The sequence below is a fragment of the Anguilla rostrata genome, chromosome 1 (assembly GCF_018555375.3).
Source record: "Anguilla rostrata isolate EN2019 chromosome 1, ASM1855537v3, whole genome shotgun sequence".
Lineage (NCBI taxonomy): Eukaryota > Metazoa > Chordata > Actinopteri > Anguilliformes > Anguillidae > Anguilla > Anguilla rostrata.
This window is the reverse complement of record NC_057933.1, coordinates 83,308,932-83,334,443: the sequence shown is the minus strand read 5'-3', so window position 1 is coordinate 83,334,443 and position 25,512 is coordinate 83,308,932. Positions and strand designations below refer to the sequence as shown.

Below are 25,512 nucleotides of genomic sequence, written 5' to 3'. Positions count from 1 at the left end.
GAGCGTGCGAGAGCGTGTGATTACATTACAGGCATTTAGCAGACGCTCTTATCCAGAGCGACGTACAACAAGTTCATCAGTTCAAGGTGCAGAGGTGCAAAAGAAACACACTAGAGTGAAGTAAAGATCGTAGTGCCAGAAGTGACCACATAGATTAGGACTCCAACCCTGTAGAGTAACCTGTTCAGCAAACAACAATCCTGCCAAGTACAAACTAGCACTGGAATCACATTTGCCTTATCAGAATCAGACAAAACAAAAACAATCCTGCCAAATGAAAACTAACAATCGTATTAGCATGATGATAGCATATGAAAGCGTGCGAGAGCGTGTGAAAGCGTGCAAGAGCGTGTGAAAGCGTGGGAGAGCGTGTGAAAGCGTGCGAGAGCGTGTGAAAGCGTGGGAGCGCGTGTGAGAGCGTGTGAGAGCGTGTGAAAGCGTGTGAGAGCGTGCGATAGCGTGTGAGAGCGTGCGGCGGCGCCGTGAGTGTAACCCCTGCCTCACGCGGCCGGCTGGCCTCTGCCCCTCCTCCAGACGACCTGTACGAGATCCTGTCCAGCCTGCCGGAGAGCGTGGTGTACTCCTGCGGGCCCTGCAGCCTGACCCAGCCCAGTGGCTGGAGGGAGCTGCTGGACCTGGAGCTCCGGTCCGGGGTGGAGAAGGTTCTGGCCTGCCTGCTCACCTCCACCCTCACCCAGCACCTGGTCAGCTGCCAGGAGGTGAGGCCAACGGCACACACACACACACACACACACCCAGACACACGCCCATGCCCAGGGAAACACACACACGCGCTTACTCAGACACGCATGTGACTCTGAGTCCTGTCCCTGTCCTCTCCTGTCCTCCAGTGCGCCCCTCTGATGGACCCTGACCGCGGGACAGAGGGCCACCCGGCCTGCGACCTCCGAGCTGTCGGCAAGAAATTCGACAAGGGCCTGTACGCCACGCTGGTGAGTCCTGCCCTCCAGGGACAGACGCCCCAGCCGGCTGTAGTGTGACATGCATGTGCGGTCTGTTCCCCTGTCTTTAACACACTCCAACTCGGCAGGGTTCGAGAGGGATGTGTGTGTGTGTCACTCCCAGTGACCCCGCGACTACAAGGTCGTAACCACGGCAACGTAGGCGACAGGCAACTCGCGCTGAGGTTTCGCAGCGCTTCCGAAACCCTGGAAGGTTCAGCACCTCAGCCTTCGTCGAGGGAGGGCAATGCAGTGACTGAAATAGGCTTGCGTTTCCCAGGTTACCGTGGTACACACTGGCTCTGTAGCGCTTTTCAGTTATCAGTGTGAACCAACGTTTCCGCTGGTAAGGTTTTATAATATAATATAATAATAGATCATTTTTTATTTTATAATTTTTTATTTCAATTAAAATCCTTGCCGCCACACCATAATAAAATAAAAAAAAATTAAAATAAAAAATTATAAAATAAAAAGTTATATATACTGTATATAGCCTATATGTTAAATTAAAAATGTGAAACTTTCTAAATATTTCTGCCTAAATGCACTTTCAAAGCCAAACCGTCGCGTCCACATATTTATTTTCAAAAAGAGCCCAGGCCGTGCGCTCCGTGCTTGCTCCTTTCTGCGGTCGGAAGACTTGCAGCGCGCGAAGGTTGCACTGTCTGTCAAAGCGTCACTTTTTTTTTCTTCAGCGACCGAAAGACAACGAAAATGTAGGTAGCGACGCTTCAAATATTACCAAAATACCATAGTGTTAACCTGTGTTTTAATTGGACTGAAATACGTGCTGGTACCTACTCCTCAAAATACATACTGTTTAAAATAAATTAATGTTGGTAATCAAAAGAAGAGTCGGTAGGCTACTCATATACAAGTCCCGACAGCTCCTGCCCATCTCAAGCACTGGCGTTAACTATCATTCGGAGATGACAACTGGCGGATCCTAACTCTGTTTGGGCAAGTGGAGTGCCTCATGCAGTTGTCTGATCGGACAAGTAAAAAATAAATGTGATAAATATGTAACACTATCTGAAAATAAACAGTGTTTGTTTGAGCCGAAGGGGAACCTGTTCCAGTTGAGCTACGCACGTGCATAACCTTCTTAAAAAAATCTAGAGCTGCTGTTATAATGGTACAATACATCTGATTAAAATGGTGACCTGGAGATATCGCGGCTGCAAATTGTTGTCAAATCGCCAAAAGTACATTTAAAATGTTTGAGTGATTCAGCTACTTCCATTTCCATACTACAACATGGTGATTTTTTCCCATGAAAACGAAAGGGAAAGTGTTTATTTTTAAGGTTTTGTGAATGTAGTGCGCTAGCAAAACTGAGAGTTAGGCTACAGCTGACAAAGAGGGCTGCATTCTAATGACGATTATGATTATAACGAGGAGCAGTCTCTGCAGTGTCCAGAAATGAATACAGATAAAACTAGCTAATAAGAAATACATTAATCAAGCATCTAAGTTAGTTAGGAAATTTTTGTATCATGCTTCTCAGTAGAATTAGAATGTAACAGGACAGAATCTTCAAAGCCATTTTTCTCACTTTTTCCTTTTTTTTTTGCATGAACAATGTATGTAAACTCTGTCATTGAGTGTGAGAGAGACAGAGAGAGAGGGCTTTGAATGTGGACCCAGCTCAAATTATACTGTTAAATAAAAGGATAAAACATTCTAACTAAGTACTGTTTTGTCATGGTAATTGAGGTAATTTAGCAGAAGAATGTCCCTTTTAAAGTGCAATATTTAACTTAACTTTTCGTAACTTTTCTTGAGTATCAATTTTGGTTATATAGTCCTCTATTCTTATAGATAGAACTTCTAGATGGACAATGTGCTCTTTTAATTGTTCTTACCCCACCATGACTCAAAATACAGGCCTATTTTGCTTCAATATTTACAAACAGTACAAGGGTTAACAAACCTTTTATGGTTTTAAAGAACATCTAAAACTACCTTTTAGCTCTCGCAAACTGCTATTCCTTGTATCAAGAGCTCATCAGAGCTAAAAGATAGATTTAGATATTTAAAAAAAACTTTTAAGAAGTCCCAAGAGGTTATGTTTTCATAGTCTTAAACTTTTTCGCCTTTGCTACACCTCCCCCCCCCCCCTCCCCCCCACCTTCGGACACCAACCACCACACCTAGAGATCAATATCACAGGAAACACTGGTGTGAACACGTTGCTTCATTTTGAAACCGTTCTGTAGTTTGTACTTCCCCTTTGAACGCCGTCTTATGCAGCTAGCGGGAAAGCTAAGGCTTCAGATTTGCTGGCGCAGAAGCCGCCGGACGGGTTCCGGGTTTTTCCGTCACCTGCCTTGGTGCAGTGGGAAAGGGAGGTCTCTTGGGTAGTGTGGGAGCCTGAGAGAGCAGCCAGGCCGGCTGCTGGAACAGCTGGCCTGCTGGTGAGACCTAGCGCTGACACAATGGACTCCAGTATCTGGTCCTCCCAGACGTGGCACTTCACCTGTGGAGCTGAGGATGCCTTTAGCAGCTGTTTGCCATTATAAACAACACCAGTTCACAACCGCTTCCTGTGGGAGACGTGATGAAACTCAGGGTTCTGGTTTATTTCCTGTTGAGTCTTTTCCAATGGCAGCCATGTGGCGACCAGAGGTGCGCGGTCGAAATTTGTTTACTTCACAGCTCAAACGGCCCGACCCGTTTCTGACCCGTTTCTGAACGCTTCCAGATGTTCGGTGGCACCAGCGTCTCGGATTCACCCTGGCTCTGCTCGGAAGCGCCAGCCTTTGACTCTTTTTACAAGGAGTTTAACACCAGACCAGCCGAGATTCCATACTACCTTAAATAGCCAGGAACGGCCGAGATTCCATACTACCTTAAATAGCCAGGAACGGCCGAGATTCCATACTATCTTAAATAGCCAGGAATTGCCGAGATTCCATACTACCTTAAATAGCCAGGAATGGCCGAGATTCCATACTACCTTAAATAGCCAGGAGCGGCCGAGATTCCATACTACCTTAAATAGCCAGGGACGGCCGAGATTCCATACTACCTTAAATAGCCAGGAACGGCCGAGATTCCATACTACCTTAAATAGCCAGGAACGGTCGGTATGACCATGACATGGAAATAGTGTAAAACATTGCAAATAGCGTCAACAGTTGTGAAAATAATACTTTAGTTGTGTTGGCGCAGGTCAAGAAACGTGAACACACCATGTTTGTATGTCAACTAACGTAATAATGTATTTATTTGTTTACTCTTAGCAATAGGCTACATGCTATAAAAACATTCAATGTGTGTGTGTTTTTTTAATTTTTTTTTTTTACGAACGCCACATCGAAATATTCTCAGTTGTGGCCAAAAATACACAGAATGGTAAGACAGAAAACAGGAGTATTTAAACACTGTATAATCCTTGTTTTTTTGATACAATGAAAGAAAAAATACCTAAAATGGCCAGAAACGGAAACAGAAACAATGCCCAAAACCTCCAACAACTGTCAAATGTCCACTGAAAAACGAACGTTCAGATACAAAGTAATAGTGTAGAACGGAAAGAAAAATAGCCTACAGAATAGATATGAACTATTTCAGTGTGATAGACCAGTGCGGCTCACTGTGCACATCAGTGGTGTCGCTAATTGGAGCTGTATGCAAGTAGGCTATACGCCTTGCCGTGTCTTTTCACAATAACATATTACACGCAGCGTTCAAAATGATCAAGCATACAGGCACGATAAACAACGGTAAATTTGACCGTTTGTGGCTTTTTAAGGGGTAAGTATTTATACTTTTTTTTTTTTTTCCTTCTGCAATATTGATATATAGTCAGATGATATCAGAATGTTCAGTGCATGTGTTTAAGAAGAGTTATGAAGGGGGAGCCATGTGGCTTTCATGATGGCGGAGTTATCAAAATATTTAAAGTGAAAACGGTCAGATTTACCCCTGCGGAGGTTCTGGTGTTAACCGAGTACCGGACTCACCCCTGGCGATCAGCTCGCCCCCACACCGCCCTGTGAGGTCCGGAGGTTCAAGGCGCTGCAGGAACACAGTCCGTCCGCATCTGGGAAGACACCTTCCGCTGGGCCCGGCCACCCCAGAAGCTCTACAAAGAACAAGCGCGATGGCTGCGACCGCACACGCGCATGCATCCATGTGTGCGTGCATCCACGCACACACCCTCACACAAACACGTGACCTCATCTTTGGCTCATCATGACTAACCTTTCCACAAAATCCTGTGCAAATCTGTGAATCCATTCGGGAGTTATGCGCCTTTTTGTGATAGGCCACGCCCATCGCCGCGCCCCCTCTTGGTCAATCGGCCTTGAAAGTTTCTCAGCTCTGCCTTCGGTCATGACCAACCTCCATGCCAAATTTCAGCCTCCTGGGGTGAAAACTGTGGCCGCTACGAGGTGGGACACTTTTGTGGACCGACCGACCGACTGACAGACAGAGCTATAGAGCTGCAGTCGCAGCTAAAAACCTACGTTCTAATATGTCCGATTTCTTTTGTTTTTCCACGTTTAGCGGATTTGAGCATCTTTCCGTGTTTGGTGGACTAGAGCATCTTTCCGTGTTTGGTGGAGTAGAGCATCTTTCCACGTTTGGTGGAGTAGAGCATCTTTCCGTGTTTGGTGTACTAGAGCATCTTTCCGTGTTTGGTGGAGTAGAGCATCTTTCCACGTTTGGTGGAGTAGAGCATCTTTCCGTGTTTGGTGGAGTAGAGCATCTTTCCACGTTTGGTGGAGTAGAGCATCTTTCCACGTTTGGTGGACTGGAGCATCTTTCCGTGTTTGGTGTACTAGAGCATCTTTCCGTGTTTGGTGTACTAGAGCATCTTTCCGTGTTTGGTGTACTAGAGCATCTTTCCGTGTTTGGTGGAGTAGAGCATCTTTCCGTGTTTGGTGTACTAGAGCATCTTTCCACGTTTGGTGTACTAGAGCATCTTTCCGTGTTTGGTGTACTAGAGCATCTTTCCGTGTTTGGTGTACTAGAGCATCTTTCCGCGTTTGGTGGAGTAGAGCATCTTTCCGTGTTTGGTGTACTAGAGCATCTTTCCGTGTTTGGTGTACTAGAGCATCTTTCCGTGTTTGGTGGAGTAGAGCATCTTTCCACGTTTGGTGGACTGGAGCATCTTTCCGTGTTTGGTGTACTAGAGCATCTTTCCGTGTTTGGTGTACTAGAGCATCTTTCCGTGTTTGGTGTACTAGAGCATCTTTCCGTGTTTGGTGTACTAGAGCATCTTTCCGTGTTTGGTGGAGTAGAGCATCTTTCCACGTTTGGTGGACTGGAGCGCTTCGAAGAGATTGCTCAAAATGGGCCCTCTTACTGCATTTTATAACACACCTCACACTCCAGTCCGCCCAACGTGGAAAGGCCTTCTAGCCCACCAGATCTTTTTCCCTTGCATTTTTTTTCTCCCTTCCATTGACAAGTCGAGTGGAAAAGCAGCTTTTTAAAAATGGTGAACGAGGGGAGCGTCCCCGCTTTCGCCACCAAGATGGACGCTGTTGATGTATTCCTATCTGTAGGCAGTTGAAATGGCTGCTGATTTCCATGTTTATGAGTGATTGACGCAAGCTTGGCTTGGGCATTTTGTTCCAGCTCGACCTCTCTTTGTGCCGGGTAGTATTAGCTCTGATTCTGCACTCCGGTAAGTGTCCTCCAGCTCAAGGACTTCTTCTTTGAAACAGTGTACTTGACCGTTAAAAGCAGGTTGGTTTTTTGTATTCATACATAACCCATGTGGGCAGAACTGCATGGACTGCAGTTGGCCTTCTTTGATGGTCATTCGCTCCAGCTGAAGGGGTGCATTTACGAGGCACAGCTCTGAGAACCAGGTCGGATCGTTTTTTAACGCGCTGTTCCTTTCATCAGAAATCATTCCACGAGGACGTGGTCCAGGTTGTGCGGAAACAGCTGGAGGAGGAGGAGTCTCTCCCCGAAGACCAGAGGCCCACTGCATTGGCCAGATCCTACTACTTAAAGGTATGGCGCCCGCGCACACACGCACGCACACTCACACTCGCACACGTGCAGATCCTACTACTTAAAGGTCTCGCATACACACGCGCAGATCCTACTACTTAAAGGTATTGCACACACGCGCACGCACACACACACACATGCACACACATACACATGTGCAGATCCTAATACCTAAAGGTATCGTACATACACACACACACACACACACACACACACACACGTACACGCTTTCATATACAGGGTGGCTCAGAGAAGGACAAAGACACCCAGGACACACACACACAGGCGTTCATACCCATGGTGATACACAAGACACAAGTGAAAGACGCACACACACACACACACTCTTGAGTAAATTTCTCAGTATATTTTTTATTTCATGTCCCTGTTGTTCAGCATTGATTTTTAATTTCCTGAAAGGAAATTAAACGACTAGCTTTTTTGCTTTTTGTTTATTTGATCATGTTCTACCCCGCAAACCTTTTTCTCTGCAGTTGCTGGAGGAGGTTTTCTGCTGGTTTAATAGCCAAGACCCCAAGGTCTGGGATCCGCGGTCCAAGGAACTGCCAGTGTAAGAAACCCAGCTGTCCGAATCGACTGCAAAAACTGGAAACTGTCCAGAAACAACCTTCCTTTGGACCTTCGAAAACCTAACTGACCTTAAAAACACTTGAATGTCATGTATAATTTGTCCGTTTTGTTTTTAAAGCTAAATGAGGTCAAACTGAAACATTTTGTGTGTGCGTAGTTAAATGCTCACTGATGCCTGACTGTATCCTGTGTGTAATCTGTCCGTCTCCTTCCCCTCCTGCCACTAGCGGGATGCTTCCCAACGCCGTCCTGCCCCCCTCCTCCGAGCATCTGTACGCCCAGTTTCGGGAGCGGGAGGGGCAGGGCGCCGAGGCCCCCGCTGGACCCCACCGGGGGGACGACGACGACGGGGTCCCCGAGTTCAAGACGGAAGAGGGGCCTCACGTGGCCACCCCCGTGTCCCGAAAACCGGCCGTCGGCTACCCCAAGAACAAGAGCTTTCGGCTAAAAATGAAAGGTAACCGCGAGCCTGAGGCCTCCCCCTCGGCAGCCTCCCCCTGAGGCCCCGAGTGGCGACTTGTGGTTCCGTCTGGGATTCCTTAAAACCAGACTGACTTGGAAGTAGGCCGATAACGTGACTGTGCACCCTGGCCTCGCTTCCAAAGCTGTGGGAAGGCTCAGCTGAAGCTGGCTCGCGAGCCGCGTTCTCACGGCTCCGTGCCGCAGACTGACTGGCGAGACGCTCACGCATGGTGTTGTGTTCATCGTCCTCTAGGAAAGAAGGGGCGACCTTCAAAAGCTGATCTGGACACCGGCTGGTCCAAGGAAGACGAGAGGCAGTGCGCCTTGTGTCAGAAGTACGGGGATGCCAAAGCCAATGTGAGTGCCGCCCTTGCTCGGGTCTGAGAAAGCGCTGGCAGCTTTAGGTTCGCTCTTAAGTCAGTTTTGCTGCAACTGACTTGGCCCTCTTGGTTTACTTGTTGGGGGTAGCTACCCACGTACGATTTTACATTTACACTGAACTGAATTTCATGAACATTACAGTATTGGGGGTAAAGTAAAGTAGAAGACAAAAAAAAAACAAAAAAACATCTGCGATCAACATGCCGTGGAAACGGTTATCTGAGGTGGCCTAGAGTGAGGATGCATGGAGTAAGGCTCTGGCTTACTATAACCACGTCATAACCTCTTACTACACCACTTTCCTACATAATTGGTTATCAGCCTCGGTCCTGTTGGTGGGGGGGGCTGAGGGGGACTGAGTGTGTTTGTTCCTGTCACTGCCAACCTCTTGATCATTCCACTTCTTTCATGGATGTTTTTCTCTCAAACTTCCTGGAACATCCAGGTGTGGATCGTCGCCATTTGGTCCTTCGTGCACTTTTATTTAATCCACGAGGACTCGCAGTGTAGGGAGAAGCTCTAGTGCGTTCTCCTGATGACTACGGGCCATGGATCGGACCTGGCTAACAGCATGGATGCATCATCACTAGAGCAATAGTGCACGTTAACAGTGCTAACCCCAACATCACCCCAAGTACACTTATGAGTAAATTAAGCCCAAATAAACATTGTGTTATGGGGTGGGGGCGAGGGTGGGAAAGGAGCCAAGATGCGGTCTGAGGAGTTTAGCCCGCGTGAACCTTTGAAGACAGCTAATGGCCCATTGATGACATTTTTTCATTGAAGTAGGCGTATACACATGTCTACAGATTTATAAATAAAAAAAGTGATGTAGAGTTACTTCCTCTTAGCCTGAAATGAACTGTGGCAGGAGGCCTGTGATGTCAGACGAGGACAGCTTCAGCATCGTGGGAAGGTTCTCTGAGTAAAGTGTGTGTAATTCCTGTGGGCCAATTTAAAGCAGCCGTCCGTAATTGGCCGGCATACTTTGGTTGCGCGGTTTAGTTGGGCTTGTAGGATATTTCTTTTGTTGCTGGAACACTTTCTTCTGCGTATTCTCGGGAAAAGATTTTGGGATGTAATTGTACGACTGAAACGAATCCACAGACGATTGAGCGGCTGTTAGTTTGCACATTAGCAGGGTTGGCACTGGGTTGGAACATTTTGTTTTGTCTGATTTCATGGGAACCAACAATCGAAATACGGAGAATTATGAATTACTCTCACTGGGGTCACATTTCAGGATTGCTTAATTTTTCTGTTATTTGCTTTGCCAAAGCCTGTGGCCTTTGTTTCTGAACACAGCTTTTTTAGAAAGTTTTTAGAAGGGCAGTTGACAGTTGAAGGTTGGCGGTTGGCAGTTGACCGTTTCGTTGTCGTCCGGGAGGTTTGATGGTTTCCCTCAGTGAAAGGTCCTTTCAGCTTCTTCATGTTGTTCAGCACAGAGCCAAAAGTTTTTATTCGAACCTTGTGTGTCTGAAATCGTCACAGGTGTAATGGGTGCATTACATACACTCTCTTTCTCTCCCTCCCTCCCCCTCCCCCCTTCCTTGCAGGATGCGGGCAGGTTGCTGTACTTGGGACAGAACGAGTGGGCCCACGTCAACTGCTCCATGTGGTCCGCGGAGGTGTTCGAGGAAGAGAACGGCTCCCTCATGCACGTGCACAGCGCTGTCACCAGGGGGCGCCTCATGGTCAGTCAGTCAGTCATCCCAGCACCGGGCCTGCAGCCGCCCAGCTATCGTAAAGGGGGAATACGATTGGGGCTCAGCAGCCAGGGCAGACGTACGCAAATAGACTCCCGCGCAACTTCAAATAACTAAACGGAAGAATCCTATGTTAGCTGGCAAGCAAATGGCAAGAAATCAAGCTTGTTCAAATGAAAAACGTTTCAGCTAAAATTTATAATACATTCATTACTTTCTAGCCAGCTTGCCAGGTTAAAATTGTTGTGGTTTTCAGTTTAATTCGTTCAAAATCAAAACACGACTTGCAAGAAAACATTGGTAGGCAGCTAACAAGCAAAGCTAGCCTTACAATCAAGGATATTTGATGCTTACAATCCTACTCAAGTTAGCTAGCAATGCGTTTATTACTTTCTCGCCAGCTTGCCAGGTTAAAATTAACTGTAGCAATTCCTTATGACAATGAATTGTCTTCCACCACGTAAGTAATTCAGTTCATGTAAACCGTTGATACACACTCCTCTCTTGAGCGTCTAGCAGCGATTATAGCCTAACTATCGAGATTCTAAGTAACTGGAGATAAAACTTTTTTTGTACTCCACGTAGATCATAAACGCTTGAATATAAAAACGACTCATTGAAATCGGTTGAGAAATGTAAACATTATAGTGCTTTATATCCAGAAAAACCGCAGCTCCCCCGTTTACTTCTATTTGTTTACAGGCCAGTCTTGCCTGGACCAATATGGCGGCGATGTTGACGTACGATCCAAAGGCCAATGCGGCATTTATGTACATATGTCTATGCATGCAGCCACCCAGCTATCGTAAAGGGGAATACGATTGGTGCTTAGCAGCCAGGGCAGACGTACGCAAATAGACTCCCGCGCAACTTTAACCTTCAGTAATCTCGGCCAGCGTGCAACAATGAAAATTGTTTTCATGTCGTCCCATCCTCATACAAGAAAACATACCAGAGTACAGAGTATAGAAATACACACAAGAGTTAATTATTACACATTTAGGTACTGTACTGCATTGTGTGACAATTTTTTTGCATTATTTTTTTTATCTGATAGCAATGTTTCATCTTATAAATAACTGAACGGAAGAAGTCTAGACTGATGCTTCAAGGTCTACGTCCTCTTCTGCAGAGCCAAGAATCCCGCAGTCTTCGCTCCTCAAGCTGTTTGCACGGGAGGGTCTGGCACAGGTCCCGGGGACTGCAGGGCTTTCTGGGGAATTCTGTCCCCATCCTCTTAAGAGTTGGTGTGACTAATGTAATAGGCTGCATTACTATGTCAATATTATACTATGTTAATTTTTTTAACGTTATTTATTTAATATTGGTGCCCAATGGGGGGCTGAACTCCCATTTTTTTTGTCCAATTCCCATTGTAGTGCCGATTTAATTTAACTATTTGCGGCTTCATTCAAACGCCATCCCCGCTTGGTGTCGGTTCAGGAGAGCGTAGACATCTGCGGTTCTCTTCCTGAAATATGTGGGGTCCCAGCCAGTTTCTTTTCACGCCACACACCCCTCAGCCAAGTTCACGCAGAGTGTTTTCGGACAGAGACATCTCGTGAGTGGTTAGGCATGCGGGCCCGGGTTTCCTTGGCCAACTGGAGGTAGGGAGGGAGCGATAAAACGATGATCGACCGCTTCCCTCCTGGACCGTGCGTTTGCCAAGTGCACGTCACCCTATAAGGCTGCCGCCCGCTGTCGACACTGACAAGGCCTGGGTTAGAAACAGCACGCCGCCTTACCCGGCTGAGCCACCCAGCCACCCAGCTGCCTCTAATTGGCCACTTAAATGCAGAGCAATGGCAAGCAGCTGGTTTGTGTCTGGTCAGTGCGTACCAGGCCGAATAGGCCATTCAGCCAAACCACGCTCGCCATTATCCTGACTAAGGCCCTGTCCGCACGTATGCGGATTTTTCGGAAAACATAGTTTTTTCCCTCTCCGTTAAAAAAATAAAATAAAATAAAATAAATAAATAAATAAATAGTCATATCCACACGACCGGCGTTTAAAAAAAAATTTGCGTCCACAGGAGAACGCTAAAACGATTGCCTTATGCGCAATACACCAATTGCCATGGTAACAGATGCGCGAGTTGACGTCATGACGTCAGCGTTTTCATAAAGCTCCGTTTTTCTTGTCCACGCGAAGACAGAGAAACCGGAGTTTTGAAAAATCTCCACCTTGGAAGGTGTTTTCGGTGACCTAAAACACCGTTTTCGTGTGGACGGGAGGCCAAAATGGAGGAAAAAAACGTGTGGACAGGACCTAAATTAGTGCTCTGATTACATGCAGACTCGATAGTATCTAACACTGTATCAAGCCTGGTCTGAAAAATCCCCAGAGTTTCTGCCTATACTACATGACCCAGCAGGCTGTTCCACACATGGGCTGCTCTCTGTGTGGAAAAAATGCTTCCTAATGTCTCTACGGAATTTACCTCGTTTCGCTAATTTCCCCGTTGTACTAGCAGAACTCTAAAGAATCTCTTGTAGTTCACTTTGTTGACCACCTTTATGAATTTAGAAGTCTCAATCAAATCACCCCTGAGTCTCCTTTGACTATCTTTCATACCAGGAATCATTTTGGTTACATTACATTACATTTATTTGGCAGACACTTTTATCCAAAGCGACGTACAAAAAGTGCATTTCATGGTCATAGACAACTGCTAAACACAGGTTCAGTAAGATACAATACTTATTTTGTACAGATATTTCTAGCCAAGAACACAGTTTAGTTCACACAGTCAACACTAATCAGACCTAACCTCTGCAAAGCCAACTAGGCAGAAGAATAAGCTACAGTATTAGGACAAATACAAATTACCAAAAAGTGCTGGGATGGGGCAACATGTAACAAGTGTCATGAAAAAGGGGGGTTGGGATTTAGAGTGAAATATTCAGCGTGGTGGTGGTTAGTCTAGGTATAGTCGGAAGAGATGAGTCTTCAGGCCACGTCGGAAGATGGGTAGTGAGGGGGAGGTTCGGAGAGAGACGGGGAGTTTGTTCCACCACTGGGGAGCTAGGGTGGAGAAGCTCTGTGATTCCTTTGGTCGGGTGGGAGGGGTTACATGGCGCCCTGCTGCCGCAGAGCGGAGTGGTCGAACAGGGACATAGGATCGAATCATGTCCTGCAAATAGATGGGGGCTGTCCTGTTGGCAGCAGTGTAGGCAAGGGTCAGGGCTTTGAACCGGATCCTGGCAGCGACCGGTAGCCAGTGGAGTGATCGCAGCAGAGGAGTGATGTGGGAGAATTTGGGAAGGTTGTCGATGAGTCGGGCAGCGGCATTCTGAATCATCTGTAGTGGCTGTATGGCACAAGCTGACAGGCTTGCATGGAGAGAGTTGCAGTAATCAAGGCGAGAGGTCACCGTAGCCTGGACGAGCAGCTGGTTGCTCTTCTCTGATCATTTTCCAGAGCCTCCGTATCTTTCTTGTAGTACGGGTGAACCCTGCGCCAGGGTATCGCAGTGTGTTTGCACTTTCATCCCCCCCTTCTGCGTTCGCCCACCGTCCTCTCCGTCTGCCCTTCCGCCCCCTGTCTGCGTGCCCTTCCTCTGACCCGTCTCCTCCTCTCCCTCAGCGCTGCGAGCGGTGTAACCAGACTGGCGCCACGGTGGGCTGCTGCCTGACCTCCTGCCAGAGCAACTACCACTTCATGTGCGCCCGCACCCGCAGCTGCGTCTTCCAGGACGACAAGAAGGTCTTCTGCCACAAGCACAGGGACCTCATCAGCGGAAAGGTGAGGGGCGGGAAAAAGGAGAGGCAGCTCTGCTCTGGAATGACTGTTCGCCGCGGGGGCACCATGCGGTGGTGGGGGGGTGGGGGGTGGGGAGGTAGGACGGTTGCAGCCCCACGTGGCAAGCGACTCCGGGCTGGGTCTGCACCGATTCTCTCCTGAAGTTGCGCAGATCTGGCCCGGAGTCACTTGCTGTCTGGGAAGGGCCCTGACTGACCAAAAAAATATTAGAACATAGGATTGTCTGTGTCTGGGGTGTTGGGGCCCCAGGTGAGAACGTTTCATGGCGCCCCCTGCGAAGTGGCTGAGTTATAGTCACCAAGAGCACAGCGACACTGTGACTCAGCGAATTTGAACCTGCAATCTCTTGGTTACAAGCGAGCTACTTAACCACGATACTACAGCGCCTTGCAGAGTAATTACTGAGTACTCAGAAACAGACATCAGACAGTGATGCAGCCAAGGGACCGAAATAAACCAGGGCTACTGTTCTGGATTACTACTTATGGGGAGCTGGTCAAAAGCCGGTTTCCTGAAGAACTCAACACTAGACACACAACAGCATCGTTTTTAGCCCTGCACTGGCATGCCACAACCGAACACTGAAAACAAATATAGAATGCATTTTTAAAAAATGAAAGTGTAGGTATGTCACCTTTAACGCGTGTATAGCGTGTGTTTAGTCATATTTATTGACATGGCACCTGAGGGGCTTCAGGCAGAATGGGGTAGGAGTAGATATTTATTTTGCTGAATGGAGGTGAAAGCAGGAAGGTGCTGTGGATAGTGTCGGTCTTTCAGAAAACAAAAACATCTGAGGAAGTCTGTTGTGTGTCCGATTGTTAAACGCCCTAAATGAAGAGTGAAAATGAAATCATCTCGGAATAACTTGCCGTCTTGTGTGTGCCTATCAGGTTAAATAGGAAATGACTACAACTTATTTACTGGTGTCCTGCTCTTCATGTTACTAACTACACGTATTTGGCTAAATTCATGGACAAGCTGGTTTGTGTCTTTGATGACAGCATTTTTGAATGTTGTGTAATGCGCAGTATCGCATTACACAACTTTGGGTGACCGCCTTGGGTGTTCTAGTGTGCTCTGGAATGCGTTTCTGACGTGATCTCCCCCCTCCTTTTACAGATGGTCACTGGGCAAGGGTTTGAAGTCCTGCGGAGGGTGTATGTGGACTTTGAAGGGATCAGCCTCCGCAGGAAGTTCTTGACCGGTCTGGAGCCGGAGTCCATTCACATGATGATAGGTGAGCGGCCGCTGGTTTCCATCCTCGCTGGGCCGGCGTGCGCCCAGATTCCTACAGATTCATCCTCCCCTTTCCCTACATGAATCAGATTTATTTCATGCAGTCGGGGCTACTCTTTACTCTCCCTCTCCCCCCCCCCTCTCTCTCTCCCCTCCTCTCCCCCCCCTCTCTCGCTCCCTCTCCCCCCCCCCCCCCCTCTCTCCCCTCTCTCTCCCCCCCCCCCCCCCTCATATTCTGTGTCCAGGCTCATTGCAGATTGACCGGCTGGGGGTGCTGACCGAGCTTTCGGCCAGTCAAGGGAAGCTCTTCCCTGTGGGTTACCAGTAAGTGTTTCAGCAACCGGTGTTTTCAGTATGACCACATGGTGATGTCAGCCCTTGTCACTCTTTCAGGTTTACCCAGTATTAGGGGTGTTTTGGTTTTATGAATGAGTCTTGTTTCCCTTCCCCCCCCCCCCCCCCCCCGACTCATCCCTTCCTGTTTGAACTCCTCAGGTGCTCTCGCTGGTACTGGAGCACCATGGACCCACGCCGGCGCTGCAGGTACACCTGCAAGGTGAGGGAGGTGCGGCCTCCCGTTCAGGAGAGGCCCGTGGAGGCCCCCCCCGACCAGGGGGAGAACCGCACCATCACCCACAGCTCCAGTCCGCCCTCAGGTGAGCCTCCCGCAAACACAACCGGCCCCCGGTTTTCTGGAAACTCTCCTCTATGAGCACGACTTTCCCAGCAGCCAAACGCTCTCATGTGGAGTGATCGCATATCTGTCCTGTGGTTGTTTCTCAAACATTCCATTATTCGTGCCTGCACTTAATTTAATGGTAAACAAACTGGATACAGATGGTGGAGTACATGGTTTATGCTCAGCAGTCACGGTATTCTCATTTTTATTTCCTTGGAAATGTGGCGGCCTTGTGTGGAGGAATATTTCTGACAAAAGTAAATAAATACGTCACGTAATGAATAAATACCTCATGAAATGTGAGCATAATTAAACGTGGCACATTTATTTATTCATTTAATTATTTATGTCAAACAAATTTCAAATAAATTTCATGATGTATTTATTTATTAAATTTTGTCCGCAGTATTCCTGCGTCGCCTTGTGACGAAAGACTTGAGATTCTGTTTGAAGGAGCTCCGAGCTCCTTTCCATTCGCGTTTATTTTTCAGCACGCAAGTTGGATTTCAGTTCATTTTGTTGACTAGCTGAACTAAAAATGGAATTGGTTCCAGCGCAAAAATAGGACGGCCGATCATAGCTGTTATTCTTTCTTAACCCCTTTGCGCAGATGCCATGTGTGGTCAAGCCTTGCCCAGTTAGGCAGTGTTCATTTTGAGGTTTTATAACTGCCGATGTGAGCATCACAGAGAGGAAAATCTGAATGAGTATTTTCCACACACTGGCCAGTATAGCCCATGAAGATACTAATACCCCAGGTTTATGTACAGTAACATCACAATAAACTCAGACCTGAAAAATGTTGATCTCTGAACGCAGAGATGGTTGGCATGTCTTTTTTATCGTCTCGTCTTTCCGCCAGAAGCGGACACCCAGAATGCAGAGGCGCCTCCCCTACCTGTGGGCGAGGCACCCCCCAGCACCCCCTCACCCCTCTCCAAACCGGACCCAGGGGCTCGACCCAAAGTTCCGAGTTACCCCCAGCCCAGGAGACCCGCAGGGGGGATGTTCCGTCCTCTGCCCTCCCCAGGTACCTTTTACAGGGACCCCAGTTCCTGAAGGCTGTCTGTCTCAGGTCCTTGTTTCCGTCGTTACCCAAACTCAACTAGAAAATTAACGGTGGACGTCGGCGGCAGTTCATTCGTAGGTCATACCATTTATAGACCGGGTTCTCCGTCCGTGATTGTTGATCATTATATATCACGTAGGTGGACGGCTTAATTAAATTATAAGTAGAAGTTGGCATAGAATACTAAAAAAGGATTCCTGATATAAAATATTGTGTTGTTAAGGAAGTCGGAGGACAAAAATCCAGTTACTCATTGCTGCGATCCAACTGCTGAAAAATGTATTGACGTCAGACTGATTGTGGTGAACGTCAGCCGTTGTAGGTGAAGGTCTGGCACCTCTCCGTGCTCTGATTGGGCTTCCTTCCCGTCCCTCGCAGGTACCGCCCCGTCTAAGTCGCATCACATCCTGACCATCAGCGACCTGGAGGAGACGCGCCGGCCCCGGCGGCACAGCCCCCACTCCCACAGCTCCGGCCCCCGCTGCCGCATCTCCTCGCCCCCGCACGGCGCCCCCTCAGGACCCATCACCCTGCGCGCGGGGGCGGCCCTGCACCCCAAAACGTCCCCGGTCGCCGCCGCGCTCTTTCCTCTCGGTGCTACTGAAAACCTGCTGACCTCTCCCTCGGTCCGCCTCGCCGGGGGCCGCAGTACCTCCTGCTCCTCCTCCTCCTCCTCCTCCTCCTCCGTGCGTGTTCCCGGGATTTCGGCGCCCCACTCTACCTCAGGGTTCTTCCCCCGGCCGCCCTCTTGGCAGGATGGGCTCGGGAGCCCCCCGTTGCCCGTTCCCGATGGCCTCTCCGCGTCCTCCGCCCTGCACCACTCTCCCAGGCTCCGGGTGCCGTGCCTCGACCTGGGCCAGCCGGACTCGGCCGACGTGCCGCTCAACTTCATGGCCTCGCCGGAGCCGAAGGACCTGGCCTCGGCTAACGGGACGGGCTCTTCCGGGAGGGGCTCCCGCCTCGCCTCAGGCCAGGGGTTCCCGTACGCGCCCTTCGTGGTGGACTCGGAGGTGGCCGTGGACTCGGTGCTGAACGCGGAGCTCGAGTTCGACGACACGCTGCTGAACGAGGGCGGGGCCATGCACTGCGGGGCTCAGATCGTGGTGGACGGGGAGGGGGAGGAGTACCAGGACGGGGAGGCCAGAAGGACCGCCCACATCAGGGCCCTGCCTCGCCCCACCACCTCGGCGCGGGAGGAGTGGGGCAACACCTCGTCTGACGAGGACATGGAGAACTACTTTGACTTCTCCCGCACCGTCGTCGCCCGCGCCGCCCCTCCACAGGCGTCCCCGCCCCCCTCCTCTGCCTCCATCCCCCAGCTGGACGGTGTGGACGATGGCACGGACAGCGACGCCGGCATGGCCACCAGCGATGTCGCCCGCAACCTGAAGAGCTCAGGCCTCAGCCAGAGTCAGAACCCGCCCCAGCAGGAGAGGCGCAGTAATGGGCTGCCGGACCTCTGCATGCCTTTCGCCAGCCCGTCCTCCGACGCCCTGGACAGACTGTCTGAGAACGTAGGCAGAGACGGCGCCTCTCCGTACGTGGAGGCTCCGTTCAAATACCTGTTCCCAGACAACCTGAACGTACAGGATTCCGCGCAAGCGCACGCCAGCCTCGCGCACGACAGTCACGGCTTCCTGCTCCACGACGCCGCGGCGACGTCTGCAGGAGTTCAAGCGCAGGCCGCGGTGGCGGACCCTTCCGCTGAATACCGCCACTTGGAGGCGAGCTCTGGGTCCCTGCAGCCGCTCAGCGTGGTGTCGGCGTTTGAAGACGCAGCGGCCTCCGCAGAAGAGCTGGTCCTGCAGAAGGGACTCGCGGAGCTTCACCAGCCCGCCGCGCGGTTCCTGGAGTCTTACGTTCCGCGAGGGGGCCTTGCGGACGGGTCGGTGGAGCAGGCCATGCTGATGACGCACGACTCAAACTCACATGACATGTCTGCGGGGATCCTGGTCCAGGAGTGTCACGATCTTCCATCCCCGAACGCCTCTCTGACCGACTTGGTGACCGTCCAGGAAGAGCCACCGGTGGATGCGGATTCGGTGGAGATCCCCAGCGATGTCTTCCTGGACCCCAGCAGCGGGCACTTCGTTTCCGCCAAGGACGGCACCGAGGTCTACCTGAACAGTCTGGCGGAGCCTGCGGTGGGCACTCCTGCTTTGCCCGCCCCCGTCAATGGGAGCCGGAACGCGGAGAGAGATCCTTTCCTGCCTACCGAGGTCCCCAATCCCAGCAGTGCTCCCACGGACCTTCTGCGGGTCAGCCCGTCGCCGCAGCTCTCCGCGCCTGCCTTCAAACCAGCGCCGGTCCCCAGCCTCGGCGCCACGCTCGACCCGCTGCCGTCCACACACAGGACCACGGTTTTGCCGCCCATGGAAAGTTTCCGCACACCCTTGTCTCATGTGGAATCGCGGCTTCCCGCTCCTGCTCCTGCTCCCGCTCCTGCTCCCGCTCCCGCTCCTGCTCCTGCTCCCGCTCCCGCTCCTGCTCCTGCCCCTGCTGTCGGAGGCCTCGCGTACGTTTCCTCTGGTTTCCAGGCTCGGCAGGAGACGGTGATGTCGATGGTGCCGGGCTCCGGGGTGCCCCTCGGCCCCTACGGGACGGTGTCACTGCCGGTGTTCCCAGCGCCGTCGCTCCCCGCGGGATCCACGACTTTTAGCATCGTGTCTTCCTCCCCCTCCACCACCACTTTTGCCGAAGGCCTGACTTTCCAAGTAAGGGAGGCCACCCAGTGCCAGCCTTTCTGCCCCGCCCCGCCCCAGCAGACGCCTGCTTCTGCCCCCATCCTCATAAACGGCTACAGCTCCGCGTCGTCGCAGAAAGACGCCTCTAGGGGGCACACCATCTCCATCAACTTCTCCACGCCCAGGACAGCCCTCGAGCCGCAGCAGCCCGTTCTGAGCCCGGCCGTCCCGGGTCACGCCATCCTGACGGTGCGAGAGGTGGGCGTGGACTCCACCCCGCACGTGCTGCTGGTCAACCGCCTGGGCCAGATCTTCGTCAAGAACCCGGAGAGCAACACCTTCCACCTGCCCAGCCCGAACTCGCCGTCCTACGGCTGCGTCAACCAGATCGCCAGCCTCCTCCAGAGTAACGCGCTGTCCGCCACCCTCGCCGCCGCGGGGGCCATGACCGCCCCCACAGGCCCTGTGACCCCCGCACCGTCCCCACAGATCGTCCACGCTCCCGCCGCCACCACCCGCCTCATCGCCTACAGCACCAACGGGGCAGTATCTGCTGCCGACGCCCTCGTTGGGAAAAAGCCAAAAGCGTCTGCCAAGGACACCGTGCCTGGCGTCAAGAAGCCTAGGAAAAAGAGGGCGACGCCGACTACCAAGAGAACCAAAGCAGTCCCTGGCTCAGATCCGTCGCTGCGGCCAGCCCCCGCCCCCCACCCCCCTGCAGGCCGAGGCAGGTCCTCGCTCAACGCTGCCAGCAGGAACGAGAGCGCCCAGTCCATAATCAACCAGGCCATGGCCAGCAACTTCAACCCCAACCGGATCGCCCACTTGCTGGGCGCCTCCCACTTCCGCGCCCCTCCCGCCCTCAGCAGGGTGCGGGCCCTGAGTACCGTGGTGCTGCCGCCGGTCCACCCCGAACCCGAATCCCCGGCCGCCGCCCCCCCCACCCCTGCCACGTCGCGGCCCCGGTCCCAGGTCCGCATGAAGAGGGTCTCCTCGCTGTCGGACCGCATCGCCACCAAGAAATCCAAGACCGACTTCGTCGAGGTGGAGCCCCCTTGTGTCGTGGAGGAGCCGCCGCCGGGGAAGGCCGTCAGCGCCGCCGCCAGGTGAGTGGAGGGAGCGTAGCGGTGGGGGTGTGACCGGCGGCCCGAGAGAGACCCGCCCACCAATCAGAACGGGTGGGCGGGTCTGCGCCTGTGCGTAATGCTGAATGTCTTTGCAGCTGTCCCAGCAGGGCGGGGGGTGTTCGCATCAAAACGCCGACCGTGAAAGGGGTGCTGGACCTGGACAGACTGAAGGAGGAGCGTCCCGGTGACCCAGAAAGCATAAGGTTTGGGAGCGCGCACGGCCGGTGGGTGGGTGGGTTTGGGTGGGTTGCTAGGGTGGGTGGGGTGGGTTTGGGTGGGTGGGTGGGGGGGCGGGGGGGGGGCGGGCGGGCGGGCGGGCGAGCGAGCGAGCGAGTGAGTGAACTGTATTTATATAGCGCCTTTCACGCACAGAGGGAGGCTCAAAGTGCTGTACAATTCAGTAGCAAACACGGAAACACCAAAAACACAAGTTTAAAACCGTACAAATACACAAGGAGGAAGGGAGAAAATAAGAACAATGAGTGTTACTATTTATAAAATAGCAAGAAAACAGTGCATTATATAATCATAAAAGATTAAAACAAAAATAAAATCAATGATAAGAAAAGAAAATCATAAAAGATTAAAAAGACACTTCTAGTTATAGGCTGTATTAAAAAGGTATGTTTTGAGTTTAAAACTGTCATTTAAAACTGTCTGCTGAGCCAGCAAGTCTAATATGTTTCATATTTTTGGGGTGTAGTAGCTGAAAGTAGCATCCCCAAAGGTTTTTCTGACAAGCTTGCAAGCAGCTGTGGAGGATCTCAGGGTTCACGGAGGACTATAAAACCACAGAGTGTCTGATATAAAAGGGAGTGAGGTCATTTAGTTTTTGTTGAAACCCTGGCAGCAGCGTTCTGAATGGTCTGTAGTTTTGCAATGACTGCTTTTGGTAAGCCAGTATATAGTGAGTCACAGTAGCCAAGACAACTAGAAACCAAAGCATGAACAAGCTTTTCAGCATCTTGCTGGCAGAGCGGAGGTCTCAACTTCCCTGTATTGCGCAAATGATAAAAGGCAGTTTTGGTCAATGAACTAAAATGGGCTTTAGAATTGAGGTCAGAATCTAAAGCCGCGTTTCCACCGAAATTACCCGGAACTTTCAATCCCAGGAACTACTTTACCAGGAACTAAAAGGTTCCTTCAGCCAATGGTTGTCTGCGTTTCCACCGGGGTCTAAAGTACCGCGAAGATTAGGCAAATTAGCCCACTGACGTTGTCGTCGGTCCATCTGTCATATGATTTCTTCTGTAACCCCATACTACCACCGAAGTAGCCTACATTATTTTCTAATAACCGGGACAGCCCGGAGGGGTTTATTCCACTTATATACAACGGGTTACCAACAATGACTATATATGGTTACTTTTGTATTTATTGATTTTCATATATCCTCTCAAACACATTCATTAACAGCAGAAAACATGCACACGTTGTAAACAATTAGCTGTTTTATTACTTTCTCGTCGTCAATTCCATATAGGCTAATCGCAAAATGACAAGAATAGAACGAAAACTCGGACTTGCGTGAAAATGTAAATTAGTAGTGGTACAGCCACCGTTTGCTTTCCTTCGAAGTTACTGCTAGCCGAGCAGCGAAGTGTGCCCTCCAGATGCGAACCATGCACCATAAATGAGTCCATAGTCTTCCTGGTCTTTTCGTGGAATTGAAAAATGGCAGTAAAATTGAGTAAAATTACGGCAGTCTGAAAAAGCTAAAGGGAAGATTACTAGAATTAACCTGTTATTTTACCCGGATAAAAAGTGCGGAAGGTGATTTCCAGTTTGCTTGTACTGTATCACCAATGTTAATTATGCAGAACTACCGCATACCTCACATAACTGTATCAAACGTTTTGAGTCAATTACAACAGGCTAACAAAGAAAATCCGGAAGAAAATATTCAGCAACCGAATTAATCCGTTTGAATGTTTTGGTAGCCTACGTAATATGCTGTCCCAGCACGAATGCTTAGCATTTTATAAAACGAATACTAAAGCAAGAAAAGAACATAAGAGCACACGTTATAATTCCAAGACGTTGATAGGCTATAACCAAAAGTAGGCTACTGCGCCGCATAACATACAAGTTTGATTTGAAGTTATTATGAAAATAAATTGGTTTGCCGCTGCATATTTTCAAACATGGCGGGGAATGGCGGAAAATAAATACAACACAAACGCTACGAGTACTCGACCAATCAGAAATGTTCAGCGCTGCAAGCTCCACCCAAAAGGTTCCTGTACTTTCGGAAAGTACTACCCCCCGAGCAGGAACGTTTTGGGGGGTAAAACAAAGCCCCCAGAACTAAATTTAGACCCTAGTTCCTGCGGTGGAAACGCACTGAGTTCCTCAAAAGGTTCCTAGTTCCGGGGTATAGTTCCTGCGGTGGAAACGCGGCTTAAAATGACACAGGGGTTTCTTACTTGTGGTCGTGTCTGCGAGGTCTGATGTCCCAGTTTAGCAAGAACACGATCCCTCTTATTTTTTGGGCCACCCAGGAGGATCTCAGTCCTATTTTCATTTAGCTTTAAGGAGTTGTTGCTCATCCATTCATTAATGGCTGACACACAATCAGTTAGATTGGACAGAGTGTTTCTCTGATGCCGAGCAGCCACGGCAGCTCTGATGCGGAGCAGCCACAGCAGCTCTGATGCTGAGCAGCCACAGCAGGTCTGATGCTGAGCAGCCACAGCAGCTCTGATGCTGAGCAGCCACAGCAGCTCTGATGCTGAGCAGCCACAGCAGCTCTTATGCTGAGCAGCCACAGCAGCTCTGATGCAGCCACAGCAGCTCTAACGCCGAGCAGCCACAGCAGCTCTGACGCCGAGCAGCCACGGCAGCTCTGATGCCGAGCAGCCACGGCAGCTCTGATGCCGAGCAGCCACGGCAGCTCTGATGCTGAGCAGCCACGGCAGGTCTGATGCTGAGCAGCCACGGCAGCGCTTACGCTGAGCAGCCACGGCAGCGCTTACGCTGAGCAGCCACGGCAGCGCTTACGCTGAGCAGCCACGGCAGCTCTGATGCTGAGCAGCCACGGCAGGTCTGATGCGGAGCAGCCACGGCAGCTCTGATGCTGAGCAGCCACGGCAGGTCTGATGCTGAGCAGCCACTGCAGCTCTTACGCTGAGCAGCCACAGCAGCTCTGATGCGGAGCAGCCACAGCAGCTCTGATGCTGAGCAGCCACAGCAGCTCTGATGCTGAGCAGCCACAGCAGCTCTGATGCTGAGCAGCCACAGCAGCTCTGATGCGGAGCAGCCACAGCAGCTCTGATGCTGAGCAGCCACGGCAGCTCTGATGCTGAGCAGCCACAGCAGCTCTGATGCTGAGCAGCCACAGCAGCTCTGATGCCGAGCAGCCACAGCAGCTCTGATGCGGAGCAGCCACAGCAGCTCTGATTCCGAGCAGCCACAGCAGCTCTGATGCGGAGCAGCCACAGCAAGCAGCTCTGATGCTGAGCAGCCACAGCAAGCAGCTCTGATGCGGAGCAGCCACAGCAAGCAGCTCTGATGCCGAGCAGCCACAGCAAGCAGCTCTGATGCCGAGCAGCCACAGCAAGCAGCTCTGATGCCGAGCAGCCACAGCAAGCAGCTCTGATGCTGAGCAGCCACAGCAGCTCTGACGCCGAGCAGCCACAGCAGCTCTGACGCCGAGCAGCCACAGCAGCTCTGATGCCGAGCAGCCACAGCAAGCAGCTCTGATGCGGAGCAGCCACAGCAGCTCTGCGATGTCTCTGTGTCTTCAGCCGTGCCCGAGCCACACTCTTAGTTGTCACTGTAGACTTGACACAGGATGTCAGTTTAAAAAAAAAACAAATTTTTTTTTTTTTTTAAAACCCCCACACATAGGGAGCTGTGATCTCTCGCCTGACCCATGGTCCAGGTGATGACACATCCTGTTCTGTTATTCAGAATCAGTTGCGTGGGTTGATTAAAATGGCTACCTGAATACTTAGAGGCGGACGAATCCCAGTTTATTTAACATTGTGAAGGCAGGACAAGTGATGCCCCATGATGTGAGCTGTGTTTTAGGCTGTGATCATCGCACAGTTTTATAAGTGCAGGTATGTTTTCGCCACCCGTGAGGATTTGGTGATTATGTAAAAGATGTGAAAAAGGCCGTAGATGCTGATGTTCATAGCCGAAGTTACTCCATAATAATAGCGGAGTATTGTTACCAGCTGCCGTGCGTCTCATGTAGATGTGTGGGAACCTACTTTGCAAGGCTTATTCAACTTGCACATAAAAACACATTTATTTGGGTGGAATTCCCCTTGATGTCATGTTTCCAGTGTGGGTCTACCAGTCACGCTAATGACACGGCGTGGTGCGCGTTTCTCTCACTTCCTCCCTGGCCGTCCGCGCTTCTGCAGTATGAGGTGGCTGTGCAGTATGATGGGCAGGGGACAGGAGCACAGAAAAGCTGAGGCTCATTACCAGCTAGGGGTGTGCAGAGACGTCATTATCTGTCTCTGTATCTGTATCTATATCTGTTCCACCAACAAAATTATCTGTCTCTGTATTCGGATAGAGGACAGGAAGCGGCCGTCACGTTAAAACAGGCAAATGTATTTTCTACCCTTATATTCACTGGCAGTGCATTTGTCGTGCCTCAAAATCAAATTTATTTAATATTGCCATATAATTAATTATGAAATATATTTCCACATCCTCATACTGTACTTTTCATCTCTCTCTCTTTTTATTTTTAACTAAACTAAGTTTTATGAACTGTCTGAACCCCACCACCAATCCCCGCCCCCTTTAATTGGGGTACATTGAACAATCAGAAACAGAAAAACTATTTTATAAATCGAAAGATTCTGTTTTGCATTGGAAATAGAAACTATTTACATTGAAGATGTATAGA

General features: G+C 50.4%; 1 protein-coding gene across 1 annotated transcript in view; it reads left to right on the top strand.

Moving 5' to 3' along the window:
* kmt2bb (lysine (K)-specific methyltransferase 2Bb) overlaps nt 1-25,512 on the top strand; it is a 55,222-nt gene that overhangs the window by 21,940 nt on the left and 7,770 nt on the right. Inside the window, exons 17-30 of the mRNA XM_064323709.1 lie at nt 535-719; nt 852-953; nt 6,831-6,941; nt 7,436-7,512; nt 7,760-7,989; nt 8,248-8,351; nt 9,932-10,069; nt 13,668-13,826; nt 14,967-15,084; nt 15,329-15,407; nt 15,579-15,739; nt 16,625-16,796; nt 17,214-20,621; nt 20,738-20,845. Coding sequence (XP_064179779.1) covers nt 535-719; nt 852-953; nt 6,831-6,941; nt 7,436-7,512; nt 7,760-7,989; nt 8,248-8,351; nt 9,932-10,069; nt 13,668-13,826; nt 14,967-15,084; nt 15,329-15,407; nt 15,579-15,739; nt 16,625-16,796; nt 17,214-20,621; nt 20,738-20,845 — 5,152 coding nt within the window. The remainder of the gene's footprint in view (nt 1-534; nt 720-851; nt 954-6,830; nt 6,942-7,435; nt 7,513-7,759; nt 7,990-8,247; nt 8,352-9,931; nt 10,070-13,667; nt 13,827-14,966; nt 15,085-15,328; nt 15,408-15,578; nt 15,740-16,624; nt 16,797-17,213; nt 20,622-20,737; nt 20,846-25,512) is intronic.